At 40.8% G+C, this 18,042-nt stretch overlaps 1 protein-coding gene across 3 annotated transcripts in view; it reads left to right on the top strand.

The window, feature by feature from the left end:
* Nucleotides 1-709: 709 nt before the first annotated feature.
* LOC133568192 (peptide deformylase, mitochondrial-like) overlaps nt 710-18,042 on the top strand; it is a 33,049-nt gene continuing 15,716 nt past the window's right edge. Inside the window, exons 1-4 of one of the 3 annotated variants that reach the window (XM_061919952.1) lie at nt 716-853; nt 2,059-2,114; nt 7,092-7,692; nt 7,762-8,063. In XM_061919952.1, the coding sequence (XP_061775936.1) occupies nt 7,131-7,692; nt 7,762-7,919 (720 nt within the window). In that variant the 5' untranslated portion in view covers nt 716-853; nt 2,059-2,114; nt 7,092-7,130 and the 3' untranslated portion in view covers nt 7,920-8,063. Of the gene's footprint in view, nt 854-2,058; nt 2,115-7,091; nt 7,693-7,761; nt 8,064-18,042 lie in introns of those variants that run through there. The other 2 variants (XM_061919951.1, XM_061919950.1) reach the window with 2 other exon arrangements.

The following is an 18,042-nucleotide window of genomic DNA, read 5'->3' as shown; positions in this document are numbered from 1 at the left end:
TGAACGTGTTGGTGCATTTTCACCATCTTTGTAAAAAATAGTTGTTATTATTACTTATTAGTTCTTGAAAAATTGTTGCCAAGTTGTGTTTTACATTTTCTGCATTGTTAATAAACTGCAAATTATATATACATAAATCTAATCTCCTGTGTGCTTAACATTTGAAACTCCGATTGCAATTGATAAGTCAAGAAAAAAAATCATTGTTATAGTCTGTGGACCCCCTGAAATAGCCTTGGCCACCCCCTGGCCACCCCAAGGATAAAAGTCTAGCTCCGCCACTGGCGCCAGGGGGTTGTAAACTCAATAAAGTAATTAAAATAGAAAGCAAAATATATATATGTAACAAAGTGTAAAGCCATAGGCTCACACAAGTTCAGGAAATAATCCAAATTTGGAGCACAGCGTCATACTTTTCACAGCGTTTTGGTTGTCAGAGGTAGAAAGCGTTTTAAAGTAAAGTTCTAATTTTTTTTTAAAGGCACAAACAACTCGTCGGGTATCGAGAAACTTACATTTATAAATATAATAATGAGGTTGCAAAAGTAAAATTATCAGCACATACACTTTTCAAGAGTATCGCTTTGTACAGTTTTCTACTTCCTTTTGGCCTAGTTGTCGTCAAAATAAGAGCTTTTCGTGGCACATTCCTAAACAGTTGACAGCAGAATGAACTTTTATTGTGAAGTCGAAGCTCCTTCAATGCTGACCCGGAACTATATATATATTGAATTCTGAAGGGTTTCAGGTCATACATTGTAGTAAAACAACACGAGTAAGAAATAAAATAAAAAAGTATTCCTGGTACTAGAGAACTTAATCAAGCGACAACAACAAAGAAACAACTGATAAGGTTCGTGTTGTCCGAACATTGTGTCACGACCCTGGTTTTTAATGCGTTCTTAAATGGAAATTTAAGCTTAAATCCGGGTATTATGAGTTCACTGCTGTGAAGAAAGGTTCAAACGCCATAAGACAATTGAGGAAATAAATCATTCTTTATTTGATATTATGAAATCAAATTGGAGACAGTTATTCTTGATATTTCTAACAGTGAGTGGGAACTAAAAAAAAAACGAGTACCTGCTTGTCCTACAAGCAGCAGCCAAAACTGTGAAGTAATGGACGACATTGAACTACAAACCCCAAAACCAGTGAAGTTGGCACATTGTGAAAATCGTAAATAAAAACAGAATACAATGATTTGTAAATCCTTTTCAATCTATATTCAATTGAATAGACTGCAAATAAAATATATTTAATGTTCGAACTGGTAAGCTTTTGTTATTTTTTGCTATTAGCTCATTTTGTATTTGATGCCTGCAACATGTTTTAATAAAAGCTGGCACAAATGGCAAAAAAGACATATAGTTGAGGAATGCTCATCAAACACTTCAGGTGAACAGGCTCATTGGGAACAGGTGGGTGCCATGATAGGGTATAAAAGCAGCTTCGATGAAATGATCAGTCATTCAGAAACAAGGATGGGGCGAGGGTCACTACTTTGTGAACAAATGTGTGAGAAAATTGTCGGAACGGTTTAAAAGCCTACTGAAATGAGATTTTCTTATTCAAACGGGGTTAGCAGGTCCATTCTTTGTGTCATACTTGATCATTTCCCGATATTGCCATATTTTTGCTGAAAGGATTTAGTAGAGAACATCGACGATAAAGTTCGCAACTTTTGGTTCTGAAAAAAAAGCCTCGCCTTTACCGGAAGTGGCAGACGATGACGTCACCAGGGTGAGGGCTCCTCACGTCCTCACATTGTTTACAATGGGAGCCTCCAACAAAAAGAGATATTCGGACAGAGAAAACGACAATTTCACCATTAATTTGAGCGAGGATGAAAGATTAGTGGCTGAGGATATTGATAGCGAAGGACTAGAAGAAAAAAAAAAACGCGATTGCATTTGGACGGATTCAGATGTTTTTAGACACATTTACTAGGATGATTCTGGGAAATTCCTTATCTTTCTGTTGTGTTGCTAGTGTTTTAGTGAGATTAAATAATACCTAATAGTCGGAGGGGTGTGTCCACGGGTGTCTTGACTCCAGTGTCTTTTGGAAGTCGACGGCAGCTTTATGGACGGCGCAAGCTGAGCAGATCTCCGGTAAGAAGCGAATTTTTACCACAATTTTCTCACCGAAACCTGCTGGTTGACATCCGGTCGGGATCCATGTTCGCCTGACCGCTCTGATCCATAGTAAAGTTTCACCTCCGGGAATTTTAAACAAGGAATCACAGTGAGTTTGTGTAGCTAAAGGCTAAAGCTTCCCAACCCCATCTTTCTACTTTGACTTTTCCAATATTAATTGAACAAATTGCAAAAGATTCAGCAACACAGATTTCCAAAAGACTGTGTAATTATGTGGTTAAAGCAGACGACTTTTAGCTGTGTGTGTGTGCAGCGCTCATATTTCCTAACAGTCCGTGACGTCACGCGTACACGTCATCATTCCGCGACGTTTTCAAGAAGAAACTCCCGGGAAATTTAAAATTGCAATTTAGTAAACTAAAAAGTCCGTATTGGCATGTGTTGCAATGTTAATATTTCATCATTGATATATAAACTATCAGACTGCGTGGTGGGTAGTAGTGGGTTTCAGTAGGCCTTTAAGAACAAAATTTCTCAATGAGCTATTGCAAGGAATTTAGGGATTTTACCATCAACGGTCCGTAATATCATCAAAAGTTTCAGAGAAACTGTAGAAACCAACATTGAATGCCCGATTCCTCAGGCAGTACTGCATCAAAAAGCGACATCAGTGTGTGAAGGATATCACCACATGGGCTCAGGAACACTTCCGAAAACCTTCGCTAGTAACTACAATTTGTCACTACATTTGTGAGTGCAAGTTAAAACTCTGTTATGCAAAGCGAAAGCCATTAATCAACAACACCCAGAAACACCGCCACTTTCGCTGGGCCCGAGCTTCTCTAAGATGGACGGATGCCAAGCGGACCAGTGTTCTGTGGTCTGACGAGTCCACATTTCAAATTATTTTTGGAAACTGTGAATGTCGTGTCCAGGGAGGAAAAGAACCATGCAGACTGTTATAGGCGCAAAGTTGAAAAGCCAGCATCTGTGACGGTATGGGGGTGTATTAGTGCCCATGGCATGGGTAACTTACACATGAAGGCGCCATTAATGCTGAAAGGATGGAATTTAAGTTTATCGATTGGATTAAGTTTGTTGTCGTTTGGATCTAGTGGCATTTTAAAAACAATTTTTAATTTCTATCCAGATTCAGAACTGGCTGCAAGTCTAAAAACCTCACATTTTCAATGCAGCATTGGGCGCTTTATGAGTTGTCGAATCTCCCTGGCGTCCCAAAACAGTCATGTGATACAACTTGGCTTCACTTGTCGTCATTTCTATCTCCTCCCCCTAAATGAAGCAAGCTTCGATAAGCGCTTCGCGGAACCTGGGACGTAGATTACCATAGTAACGAGTAGGGTTGTACAGTATACGGGTATTAGTAATCTACCGCAATACTAATGAATCATATTCGGTACCATACCACTTTTGAAAAGTATGGGTCCGCCACACCCTAAGATTTTTTTCTTAAACTAAAGCCAATAATGCAATTTTTTCTGTACCCATTTATTTAGAAAAGTATCAAAAAGTACCGAAAAATATCAAAATAATATTGGTATCAGGACAACACTTGTCCCTAAAATATTCACGTAAAAGCGCAGATTTCAACCATTGAAATATGTAATACAGTACATAGGGCTGGGCGATATGGCCTTTTTTTAATATCTCCATATTTTTAGGCCATATCGCGATACACAATATATATCTCTATTTTGCCTTGGCCTTGAATTAACACAGCAGTATGATGAGTCTATGTGTCTACTTTAAAACATTCTTGGTCATACTGCATTAATATATGCTCATTTTAAACTTTCATGCAGAGAAGGAAATCACAACTACCGTATTTCCTTGAATTGCCGCCGAGGCGCTAATTAATTTAAAACCTCTTCTCACTCCTGCGCTTACCAAAGGCATGCGGTAAAAGTAAGCATGCGCTAATTATTTTAAAACCTCTTCTCACTCTGGCACTTACCAAAGGTATGCAGTAAAAAATTGAGTGTGATGTAAGCTTGGACCTTAAATCCTACTGAATAGCTCTTAATCTTGTTCCCTTTATGCGATTTCAAATTACCGGTATTGAAATCAGCCTCCCCCATTTTGAAAATGATGACAGGGGAAGTGTCACTCGTGACGTCACAAGTTTGACCAGGCGGTAATACTAAGCATGCGCTAATTATTTTGGGAAGCGAGTTTGACCCGGCAGTAATTCAAGGCAGGCGCATACTATATGCCCTGCAACAATTCAAGGAAATAGGCTAAGTCAATTGACCAAAACTGTATTTATTAAACAGTTATCAAGCAGTGGCACAAACATTCATGTCATTTCCAAAACAGAAAGTCCAAGATTCTCAGACATTTTAAGTGTCAAAAAAATGAGCTGCATAATAGCAAATCAAATAGTGTTCGTCCTTCGCTATGTGGTAGGTTACTACGGACGTTATTGAATTCTGTTGTTGTCTATTTTTTTCATACGATGTTGATCTGGAAATGTTTGCATTAGCATTTGGATGGTGTGGGCATGTGGCACCGGACTAAGCACTCTTCATTCTCTAGCAGGTGACTTTTCAAATGATGCTACATATTAGCAGTAATGCTACTTTTTGTAGCAACGCTATTGTCCCACACTTGACAAATTACGGTTGTCTGTTCGACATATTCCCACTTGAAGCCAAACCACCGCCAGACGATGGACCCCCTGCTGTTTTTCTTGGGAATTAATTCTTCCTTCATTTGCACTTTCTCTCTCGCGTATCAACACTCGCACGGCCCCGCTAGCATCACAGCTAACGTTACCCATGCTGCTACCTCTCTGCTCCGCGAGGGCGTATACTTATGTGACGTATGACGTGACAGCATGTGACGTATGTAAGAAGGTGCGCTTGTCTGTGAGAAGGAGAGACAGGAAAGATGCGAGACGAACCTATAGTGTAATGCCCGCAACTAAAAGCAACTGCGTGAGAACGTATACTACTCGAATGTCACGATATACCTAGGGATGTAACGGTACGTGTATTTGTATTGAACCGTTTCGGTATGGGGGTTTCGGTCCGGTTCGGAGGTGTGTCGAACGAGTTTGTAAACTAAAGTCTTAACAAGCTGCTCTGCTTTCTGCCTCTGTCTGAGCACCCAGCATTGTCCCGCCCACACAAGCATCTGATTGGTTACATACAGAGCCAATCAACAGTGCGTATTCAGAGCAATGTAACAGCCAATCAGCAGTGCGTATTCAGAACGCATGTTGTCAATGGTTCAGCGTCGAGCAGATACTTAGCAGCGGACATCGTACTCTCCCCAAATTATAAAAAACACTTCCCAGTCACAACTTTGTGACTATCATCACTATAAGCCCGTTGACCTTCTAAACTGCAGCTCAGCTCGCTCGCAGTTCTGGCTTGAGGTGAAGGCTAATTAGCTTTTAGCGTAATGTTAGCTCATTTTGTTGTGTGCGTGTGGGTGTGTGTGTGTGTGTGTGTGTGTGTGTGGGTGTGTGTGTGTGTGTGTGTGTGTGTGTGTGTGTTAGGGGTAGCAAAGCCCTGTCTGTTATTTCACATGAACTAACATGAACTCCATGGTGTCCAGGGATGAATAGACTCTCCTATTGCTATTGTACTATTTTTTCAGCTATAGTTATATTAATCATTAGTAATGTAGCAGCCTAGTTTTGAATGGCAGGGTCCCTGCTATCACATGTTGAAAAAAATATAACATTTACATAATAAAAGTCAACTACAGGCTTCCCAAATGCTGTAAGTTGAAACTGTTTAATGTTGCACTTTTTATATGTAGAAGAAAGGTTTTGTCATTTTATTTAATCAAAGCAACAACTTGAGGCAGTTTAATGTGGATTAACGTGGGCAGAATTATTATAGTGTTCCCAATGTTAAAAGGATAAAGCCATTGTTTACAAATTTGGTGAATGAAAAAACTAAAAATTTATATTTTGTTGTTTTCTTACTGTACCGAAAATGAACCAAACCAAGGTACGTACCGAACTGAAATTTTTGTGTACCGTTACTTCTCTAGATATACTGTATTTTCCAGAGTATAAGTCGCTCTGGAGTATAAGTCGCACCTGCCGAAAATGCATAATAAAGAAGGAAAAAAACATATATAAGTCGCACTGGAGTATAAGTCGCATTTTTGGGGAAATTTATTTGATAAAACCCAACACCAAAAATAGACATTTGAAAGGCAATTCTAAATACATAAAGAATAGTGAACAACAGGCTAAATAAGTGTACGTTATATGACGCATAAATAACCAGCTGAGAAGGTGCCTGGTATGTTAACGTAACATATTATGGTAAGAGTCATTCAAATAACTATAACATATAGAACATGCTATACGTTTGCCAAACAATCTGTCACTCCTAATCGTTAAATCCCATGAAATCTTATACGTCTAGTCCCTTATGTGTATAAGCTAAATAATATTTTTCCTGAGTATAAGTCGCACCCCTGGCCAAACTATGAAGAAAAACTGCGACTTATAGTCCGAAAAATACAGTAGTCATTTTCTATATCGCACAGAGACAAACCCGCGATATCTCGTGTATATGGATGTATCGCCCAGCCTTAATAGTTCAAGACTTATGGTAATTTGAAAACATCATTGCACATCATAATGGCAGCTACACTTTCCATCTTAAAGATCTAAAAAAAAATATTTGGGAATATCCGGCGGGCCAGATTAAAAGGCTTAACAGGCCGCATGTGGCCAGGTCTGCTCCAGAGTACAAGTCGCACCCCCGGCCAAACTATGAACAAAAACTGCGATTTATAATCCGAAAAATACGGTAATTTGGCAGTAAATCGAGATTTATTTCATACACTTGTATTCATATATTATCTGCTGTTTACAAGCAGCCTTTTGAGGGCAGCCATAACTGCGACGTGGGCTTCAATGAAAATAAGCCTCATGTAATTAAACCCACCTACACTAAATCACTAAAGCATTTTTTAACCCAGCTTTATTTGTCCTTCCTGCAGAATTGGTTCTTTCCCTTACCTTCTGGCTGCAGCTCTACAATGTCCAGATCCCGTTTGCCCCTGCTTCAACTGTCCCGCCTCGCATGGAGACTCCGTACATTCCCTCCCACTGCGTCACGCGTACCTGCTGAAACCTGCGCCTACAGCAGCGACGTCAAGGTGCGCTCCTACTTTCAGTACATGAAACGCAAGCTGATAGCCCCTCCCAGTCCTCCGTACCACCACGTGTGTCAGGTAGGTGATCCGGTGCTGCGTTCAAGAGCCGCGGCTGTTGACCCTGCTGAGATCAGAGGTCCTGATGTTCAGGAAGTCATCAACACTCTAGTCAAGGTCCTACGTAAATTTGAGTGTGTTGGACTGAGTGCCCCTCAGATCGGGATACCGCTTCGAATCCTGGCTTTGGAGTATCCTCAAAAGTTGCTGCTCGAAGGTTTGCCCGCCTCAAGAAAAGTTCGGGATATTTCTGTTCAGCCACTGAGAATATTTATCAACCCCGAGCTGAGGGTGCTGGACAGAAACAAAGTTATCTTCCAAGAGGCCTGCGAGAGCATCTCGGGCTTTTCTGCCGCAGTTCCCCGCTATCTGTCTGTGGAAGTATCAGGTAAGTGTTTTGAGATCCATTTAGATCTCTCCACCAACACCCGACTGACCACACGTTGCACATTTCAAGGTCTGAACGAGAACGGAGAAGCTGTGACTTGGCAGGCCACGGGATGGCCTGCTCGAATCCTACAGCATGAAATGGACCACTTGGATGGCGTACTCTACATCGACCGCATGGACAGCAAGACTTTCTTAAACATCAACTGGCATGAACACAATGAATGAAAAAGCTTTCGGAGACTGTGAGTGAGGGACACAAAAAAAAACGCACAACGACTTTTCTGAAACTATTCACCTGGATTTTTTTCCATTTTTGCACCACTGTTCTTACACCTCTAATCTACTAAAATGAGTACCGTATTTTTCGGACTCTAAGTCTCAGTTTTTTTCATAGTTTGGCTGGGGGTGCGACATATACTCCGGAGCAACTTACGTGTGAAATTATTAACACATTACCTTAAAATATCAAATAATATTATTTATTTCATTCGCGGAAGAGACGAAGAAAATATCAGCAATCGTCACACACACGTCAACCAATAAGATTTCGGCAGGGGAGGGTCATGGCAGAAGTGCATTGTGGGCCATGGGATGCTAACGGCTATATGCTACTGCCGTAGCTATTAAAATTGATTATTTCATCGTTGGCGGTAACTTATAAAAACTGAGAAGGGCTGAACAAAAATGGCACCAAAAAGGAAATCATGTACTGCAGATTACAAGATGGACGTAGTGAAATAAGCAGCAGAAAACGACAAGAAGAGTTGGCAGAGTTGTTTAGAAGCGACATCGAGGAAGAAGATTTCATCAGATTTATCGATAAGGAGTGATAGATTGTTTGGTAAATGTATAGCATGTTCTATATGTTATAGTTATTTCAATGACTCTTACCATAATATGTTACGTTAACATACCAGGCACCTTCTCAGTTGGTTATTTATGCCTCATATAACGTACACTTATTCAGCCTGTTGTTCACTATTCTTTATTTATTTTAAATTGCCTTTCAAATGTCTATTCTTGGTGTTGGATTTTATCAAATAAATTTCCCCCAAAAATGCGACTTATACTCCAGTGCGACATATATATATATATATATATATATATATATATATATATATATATATATATATATATATACATATATATGTTTTTTTCCTTCTTTATTATGCATTTTCGGCCGGTGCGACGTACAAACCCCGTTTCCATATGAGTTGGGAAATTGTGTTAGATGTAAATATAAACGGAATACAATGATTTGCAAATCCTTTTCAACCCATATTCAGTTGAATATGCTACAAAGACAACACATTTGATGTTCAAACTGATAAACATTTGTTTTTTTGCAAATAATAATTAACTTTAGAATTTGATGCCAGCAACATGTGACAAAGAAGTTGGGAAAGGTGGCAATAAATACTGATAAAATTGAGGAATGCTCATCCAACACTTATTTGGAACATCCCACAGGTGTGCAGGCTAATTGGGAACAGGTGGGTGCCATGATTGGGTATAAAAGCAGCTTCCATGAAATGCTGAGTAATTCACAAACAAGGATAGGGCAAGGGTCACCAATTTGTAAGCAAATTGTCGAACAGTTTTAGAACAACATTTCTCAACGAGCTATTGCAAGGTATTTAGGGATTTTACCATCTACGATCCGTAAAATCATCAAAAGGTTCAGAGAATCTGGAGGAATCACTGCACGTAAGCGATTATATTACAGACCTTTGAACCCTCAGGCGATACTGCATCAAAAACAGACATCAGTGTGTAAAGAATATCACCACATGGGCTCAGGAACACCTAATAAAACCACTGTCAGTAACTACAGTTGGTCCCTAAATCTGTAAGTGCAAGTTAAAACTCTACTATGCTAAGCGAAAGCCATTTATCAACAACACCCAGGAACGCCGCCGGCTTTGTTGGTCCCGAGCTCATCTACAAACCCCGTTTCCACATGAGTTGGGAAATTGTGTTAGATGTAAATATAAACCGAATACAATGATTTGCAAATAATGTTCAACCCATATTCAGTTGAATATGATACAAAGTAGGGCTGGGCGATATTGGCTTTTATTAATATCGCAATATTTTTATGCCATATTGCGATATACGATATATATTACGATATTTTGCCTTGGCCTTGAATGAACACTTGATGCATATAATCACAGCAGTATGATGATTCTATGTGTCTACATTAAAACATTCTTCTTCATACTGCATTAATATATGCTACTTTTAAACTTTCATGCAGAGAGGGAAATCACAACTAAGTCAATTCACCAAAACTGTATTTATTGAACTAATTAATAGTGTTGCTACCTTTTTGTAATAAAACTACTGCTGCATACTTTGCATTGATTGATTGATACTTTTATTAGTAGATTGCACAGTACAGTACATATTCCGTACAAATGACCACTAAATGGTAACACCCGAATAAGTTTTACAACTTATTTAAGTCGGGGTCCACGTTAATCAATTCATGGTAGTAATATATACTATCAGCATAATACAGTCATCACACAGGTTAATCATCATAGTATATACATTGAACAGCATATTGCTGTTGTCTGCTGAATATCTTCCCACTTGAAGCCAAACCGCCACCAGATGATGGATCCCCTGCTCTGTATGTTGGGCATTTGTTTTTCCTCCATTTGTGATAAGTTTCGCACCATCTCTCTCGTAATGTCACAAGCTCCGCTCCGCTCGACCTGGCTCAGCTATGACGCTAGACTCGTGAGAGTATGTGACGTATGTAGCCAGGCGGGCTTGTTTTCCGTATCTGTCAGAATGAGAGACGAGGAGTGATAAAACACCTGTTGTGTAATGCACGCAGCTAAAAGTAACTCGACCTGCCTCAGCTAACGTTAGCTCTCGGCGAGAGCGTGTAACGCTAGACGCGCGAGAGTATGTGACGTATGTAAGAAGGCAGGCCTATTTTACGTCTCTGTGAGAAGGACAGACGGGAAGGAGTGACAAACGCCAGTAATGTAATGCACACAGCTAAAAGCAACGGTGTGAGAACATATAATCGAATATTACGATATAGTCATTTTCTATATCGCACAGAGACAAACCTGCGCTATATCGTATATATCGATATATCGCCCAGCCCTAGTTTGATGTTCAAACTGATAAACATGTTTTTTTTTTTGCAAATAATCATTACCTTTAGAATTTGATGCCAGCAACACGTGACAAAGAAGTTTGGAAAGGTGGCAATAAATACTGATAAAGTTGAGGAATGCTCATCAAACACTTATATGGAACATCCCACAGGTGTGCAGGCTAATTGGGAACAGTTGGGTGCCATGATTGGGTATAAAAGCAACTTCCACGAAATGCTAAGTAATTCACAAACAAGGATGGGGCAAGGGTCACTACTTTTGTAAGCAAATTGTCGAACAGTTTTAGAACATTTCTCAATGAGCTATTGCAAGGAATTGAGGGATTTTACCATCTACGGTCTGTAAAATCATCAAAAAGTTCAAAGAATCTGGAGAAATGACTGCACGTAAGCGATGATATTACGGACTTTTGATCCCTCAAGTGGTACTGAATCAAAAACTGACATCAGTGTGTAGAGGATATCACAGCATGGGCTCAGGAACACTTCATAAAACCACTGTCAGTAACTACAGTTCGTCGCTACATCTGTAAGTGCAAGTTAAAACTCTACTATGCAAAGCCAAACCCATTTATCAACAATATCCTGAAACGCCGCCGGCTTGGCTGGGCCCGAGCTCACCTAAGATGGACTGATGCAAAGTGGAAAGGTGTTCTGTGGTCTGACGAGTCCACATTTCAAATTATATTTGGAAACAGGACGTGGTGTCCTCCAGAACAGAGAGGAAAATAACCATCCGGATTGTTATAGGTGCAAAGTTCAAAAGCCAGCATCTGTGATGGTATGGGGGTGCATTAGTGCCCAAGGTATGGGTAACTTACACATCTGTGAAGGCAACATTAATGCTGAAAGGTCCATACAGGTTTTGGAGCAACATATGTTGTCATCCAAGCAACGTTATCATGGACACCCCTGTTTATTTCAGCATGACAATGTCAAGCCACGTGTTACAACAGCGTGGCTTCGTAGTAAAAGAGTGCGGGTACTTTCCTGGCCCGCCTGCAGTCCAGACCTATCTCCCATGGAAAATGTGTGGCGCATTATGAAGCGTAAAATACAACAGCGGAGACCCCGGACTGTTGAACGACTGAAGCTCTACATAAAACAAGAATGAGAAAGAATTCCACTTTCAAAGCTTCAACAATTAGTTTCAATCAATTAATCAATCAATGTTTACTTATATGGCCCTAAATCACTAGTGTCTCAAAGGGCTGCACAAACCACTACGACATCCCCGGTAGGCCCACATAAGGGCAAGGAAAACTCACACCCAGTGGGACGTCGGTGACAATGATGACTATGAGAACCTTGGAGAGGACGTAAGCAATGGATGTCGAGCGGGTCTAACATGATATTGTGAAAGTTCAATCCATAATGGATCAAACACAGCCGCGAGAGTCCAGTCCAAAGCGGATCCAACACAACAGCGAGAGTCCCGTTCACAGCGGACCCAGCAGGAAAACATCCCAAGCGGAGGCGGATCAGCAGCGCAGAGATGTCCCCAGCCGATACACAGGCAAGCAGTACATGGCCAACAGATTGGACCGGACCCCCTCCACAAGGGAGAGTGGGACATAGGAGAAAAAGAAAAGAAACGGCAGATCAACTGGTCTAAAAAGGGAGTCTATTTAAAGGCTAGAGTATACAAATGAGTTTTAAGGTGAGACTTAAATGCTTCTACTGAAGTGGCATCTCGAACTGTTTCCATAGTACTGGAGCCCGAATTGAAAACGCTCTATAGCCCGCAGACTTTTTTTGGGCTTTGGGAATCACTAATAAGCCGGAGTCCTTTGAACGCAGATTTCTTGCCTCAGTTCCCAAACGTTCATTGAGTGTTGTTAAAAGAAAAGGTGATGTAACACAGTGGTGAACATGCCCTTTCCCAACTACTTTGGCACGTGTTGCAGCCATGAAATTCTAAGTTAATTATTATTTGCAAAAAAAAAAAAGTTTATGAGTTTGAACTTCAAATATCTTGTCTTTGTAGTATATTCAATTGAATATGCGTTGAAAAGGATTTGCAAATCATTGTATTCTGTTTATATTTACATCTAACACAATTTCCCAAATCATATGGAAACAGGGTTTGTATATTTATTGAATAATACTTCAACAAAATATGAATGTAAGTTCATAAACTGTGAAAAGAAATGCAACAATGCAATATTCAGTGTTGACACCTAGATTTTTTGTGGACATGTTCCATAAATATTGATGTTAAAGATTTCTTTTTTTGTGAAGAAATGTTTAGAATTAAGTTCATGTATCCAGATGGATGTCCATTACAATCCCCAAAGAGGGCACTTTAAGTTGATGATTTCTTCTATGTGTAGAAATCTTTATTTATAATTGAATTGCTGGTTTATTTTTCAACAAGTTTTTAGTTATTTCCATATCTTTTTTTCCAAATAGTTCAAGAAAGACCACTACAAATGAGCAATATTTTGCACTGTTATCAATTTAACAAATCGTAAAATTATGACATAGTGCTGTATTTTACTTCTTTATCTCTTTTTTTTTCAGCCAAAAATGCTTTGCTCTGATTAGGGGGTACTTGAATTAAAAAAAATGTTCACAGGGGGGACATCATTGAAAAAAGGTTGCGAACCACTGATGTACAGTATAGGCCAAAAGTTTGGACACCCCTAATTCAATGCGTTTTCTTTATTTTTATGACTATTTACATTGTATATTGTCACTGAAGGCATCAAAACTATGAGTGAACACATGTGGAGTTATGTACTTAGCAAAAAAAGTTATATCTAAATATTTCATTGAAATTGATAGGGAAACATAATACAGGACCGTGTGACTATTGCCATCAGATAGAAAGTGTAGGACATGTTTTAATACAATGTAAGAAATACAGTAGAGAAAGGGAAATACTGGAAAGTATTTTGGCGAAAGAAGATTAGGTTACCATTGGAAGATATTTTAGGTTTGCACTCAGAACACATAGGTTATAAAGCATTATACACATATTTAAAAAAAACACCGGGCTAAATAAAAGAAAATAGAGTAGGGATCCACCTCGGTTCACACTCCATTTCAGTAGGTGGCGGTAATGCACACCAGAAGGTTGCTTGCAAACCGCCATTAAACAAAAGAAGAATAAAAAAAATGGTGAAATAACTGAAGCCATCTTTTATATTCTAGTTCCTTCGAAATAGCCATCCTATGCTCTGATTAGTGCTTTGGACAATCTTTGCATTCTCTCGATGAGTTTCAAACACACATGTGAAGTAAAAACCATTTCAGGTGACTACTTCTTGAAGCTCATCGAGAGAATGCTAAGAGTGTGCAAAGCAGTAATCAGAGCAAAGGGTAGAATAAAAAACATGTTTTCAGTTATTTCACCTTTTTTTGTTAAGCACATAACTCCACGTGTTCATAGTTTTGATGTAAATAGTCATGAAAATAAAGAAAACGCATTGAATTAGGTGTGTCCAAACTTTTTGGCCTGTACTGTACATGAAAGATTGTGCTTGCTGTTTTGCTCATTTAAGAGATCCAAGTAAATTAGCTTTGAACATGTTTTAATACACGCAAACCTTTTAATAAGTCATGCCCTTAGTGGTGAAGTGTAGGGATAGAACGGTTTCTAAAAAAAATCTGGGTGTGCATTGAGTAACGTGACAAGAGGGAGGAATTGTGTTATAGACATGGCGAGCAGACTTTTTTTTTTTTTTTTAGTAACCAGTCAGATCCACGGCAGGTCGGACTTCCTCGGCGTCACCGAAATCCTGAAAATAGGGCTCCCGAAAGGCGTCCAATTCCCGGGGAACACCTGCTGGAATCCTCTGCGTCACCGAAATACGCAAAAATGTCTGAAAATAGGGCCCCAAACAAGGAGAGGGACTAATTTTGAATTCCTGACCCAGGTGGAGATCCACGGCAGGTTGGGCTTCTTAAGGGGACAGGCACCTCCAGCTTTTTTTTGCTGACTTCCAGCTAGGAGAGGGACTCATTTTGAATTCCTGACCCAGGTGGAGATCCACGGCAGGTTGGGCTTCCTCGGCGTCACCGAAATACGAAAACATGTCTAAAAATAGGGCCCACAAAAGGCCTCCAATTCCCCGGGAACACCTGCTGGACTCTTCGGCGTTACCGCAATACGCAAAAATGTCTGAAAATAGGGCCCCAAAAGCCTAAAAATAGGGCCCACGAAAGGCCTCCAATTCCCCGGGAACACCTGCTGGATTCTTCGGCGTCACCAAAATACGCAAAAATGTCTGAAAATAGGTCCCCAAAAGCCTGAAAACAGGGCCCCAACAAGGACAGGGACTAATTTTGAATTCCTGCCCCAGGTGGAGATCCAAGGCAGGTCAGGCTTCTTAAGGGGACAGGCACCTACAGCTTTTTTTGCTGACTTCCAGCTAGGAGAGGGACTCATTTTGAATTCCTGACCCAGGTGGAGATCTACGGCAGGTTGGGCTTCCTCGGCGTCACCGAATTACGCAAAAATGTCTAAAAATAGGGCCCACGAAAGGCCTCCAATTCCCCGGGAAAGCCTGCTGGACTCCTTGGCGTTACCGAAATACGCAAAAATGTCTGAAAATAGGGCCCCAAAAGCCTGAAAATAGGGCCCCAAACAAGGAGAGGGACTAATTTTGAATTCCTGACCCAGGTGGAGATCCAAGGCAAGTCGGGCTTCTTAAGGGGACAGGCACCTACAGCTTTTTTTTACTGACTTCCAGCTAGGAGAGGGACTCATTTTGATTTCTTGACCCAGGTGGAGATCCACAGCAGGTCGGGCTTCCTCGGCGTCACCGAAATACGCAAAAATGTCTGAAAATAGGGCCCCAAACAAGGAGAGGGACTAATTTTGAATTCCTGCCCCAGGTGGAGATCCACGGCAGGTTGGGCTTCCTCGGCGTCACCGAAATACGCAAAAATGTCTAAAAATAGGGCCAAGGAAAGGCCTCCAATTCTCCGGGAACACCTGCTGGACTCCTCGGCGTTACCGAAATACGCAAACATGTCTGAAAATAGGGCCCCAAAAGCCTGAAAATAGGGCCCCAACAAGGAGAGGGACTAATTTTGAATTCCTGACCCAGGTGGAGATCCAAGGCAAGTCGGGCTTCTTAAGGGACAGGCACCTACAGCTTTTTTTTGCTGACTTCCAGCTAGGAGAGGGACTAATTTTGATTTCTTGACCCAGGTGGAGATCCACAGCAGGTCGGGCTTCCTCGGCGTCACCGAAATACGCAAAAATGTCTAAAAATAGGGCCCACGAAAGGCCTCCAATTCCCCGGGAACACCTGCTGGATTCTTCGGCGACACCGAAATACGCAAAAATGTCTGAAAATAGGTCCCCAAAAGCCAGAAAACAGGGCCCCAAACAAGGGCAGGCACTAATTTTGAATTCCTGCACTAATTTTGAATTCCTGCCCCAGGTGGAGATCCAAGGCAGGTCAGGTTTCTTAAGGGGACAGGCACCTACAGCTTTTTTTTGCTAACTTCCAGCTAGGAGAGGGACTCATTTTGATTTCTTGACCCAGGTGGAGATCCACAGCAGGTCGGGCTTCCTCGGCGTCACCGAAATACGCAAAAATGTCTGAAAATAGGGCCCCGAAAGGCCTCCAATTCCCCTGGAACACCTGCTGGACTCCTCGGCGTAACCGAAATACGCAAAAATGTCTGAAAATAGGGCCCTAAACAAGGAGAGGGACTAATTTTGAATTCTTGACCCAGGTGGAGATCCACGGCAGGTCGGGCTTCCTCGGCGTCACCGAAATCCGCAAAAATGTCTGAAAATAGGGCCCCCGAAAGGTCTCCCATTCCCTTGCAACACCCGATGGACTCCTCGGCGTCACCGAAATACGCCAAACTGTCTGAAAATATGGCCCCAAATGACGTCACTTGGCCCGTTTTTTAGGTTTCACTCGCGGTAATTAAATGTTTGTCCCCAAGCACGACACCACATTTTCTCCACAGAGTGATGGTACCCTAAAATTATGACACTATTATGACAAAATCCCGACTTTGACTTTTCTAGTGCTGGTACACTAAATGGTAGGGGTGTAACGGTATGTGTATTTGTATTGAACCATTTCGGTTCGGTGAGGAGGTGTACCGAACGGGTTTCCACACGGACATATTAAGTAGCGTAAACAGTACTCAAACTGCCGGACATTTGAGGCATTTAAGAAACTGCCCTGACAGCCCCGCAAAAGAGGACATGTCCGGTGAAAAGAGGACGTATGGTCAGTCTATCCTAGCGATCGGGCAAGGATAGACTGACCATACCTCTTTTCACCGGACATGTCTTCTTTTGCGGGGCTGTACGGATGGAGTTTCTTAAATGCCTCAAATGTCCGGCATTTTGAGTTATGGTTGCAAGTAGGGATGTCCCAATCCAGGTTTTTGCACTTCCGATCCGATACCGATATTGTTTTTGCACTTCCGATCCGATACAGATACTGGACGATACTGGCCTATCCGAGCATGTATTAAAGTTTAAAGTTATTTAGCCTACTTAGTTGTCAGATTCATGTTGAAAAAGGTTTTAGTACTCTTGATAACAACTAGCCATCTGAATTAGGTGAGTTTGAATAATACACAATGGTTGGTATTCAAGGATAAACACAAAATAGAAAAAATTATACATGACAAACAGAAATTACATCATTAAACAGTAAAAAAGGGAACAGTATAAAGTGCAAATAATGCTGTAAACATTATTTAAAAAAAACAAAACACACAAACAACCTAATTGGGATAAAATGTCTATAACTCAACATCAATACTTGCTCTTGAACAAGTGTAAACTTAAAAAAAAAATTATAATAATAAAATACTATCCACACACTCTTTTCAATTGTTTGCCCCAGTAAGGGGGGGCAAACAATTGAAGTCCGAGCATAATGGGGAGATTCTTTCTAACAAAGACGAGCACTTCAAGATGCTCAGTTGTCAGCCTTCTCCTGTGTTTATCGATGATGAGTGAGGCTGTGCTAAAAAGCCTATCACTCTCAAGAGTCATTAAAATGGCTTACAACTTTACCACCAAACTTGACTTTATTGTGGCATGTTTTGCACTCCACCTCTTCATCTTTTTCGTTTTGTAGGGTAAAATAATCCCACATAGCTGACATTTTTACCGTAACTTTTAATTAACACGGCCGTCTTAACGGTTAGAACACAGACCTGTGGATGTGTTGAAGGTGTGCTGGAAAATGCGGAGCGGAGCGTAGGGAGCAGCAGAAA

The sequence above is a fragment of the Nerophis ophidion genome, linkage group LG14, assembly GCF_033978795.1.
Source record: "Nerophis ophidion isolate RoL-2023_Sa linkage group LG14, RoL_Noph_v1.0, whole genome shotgun sequence".
Lineage (NCBI taxonomy): Eukaryota > Metazoa > Chordata > Actinopteri > Syngnathiformes > Syngnathidae > Nerophis > Nerophis ophidion.
Note: the sequence above shows the minus strand (reverse complement) of the source record. Positions and strands in the feature narration are given on the sequence as shown.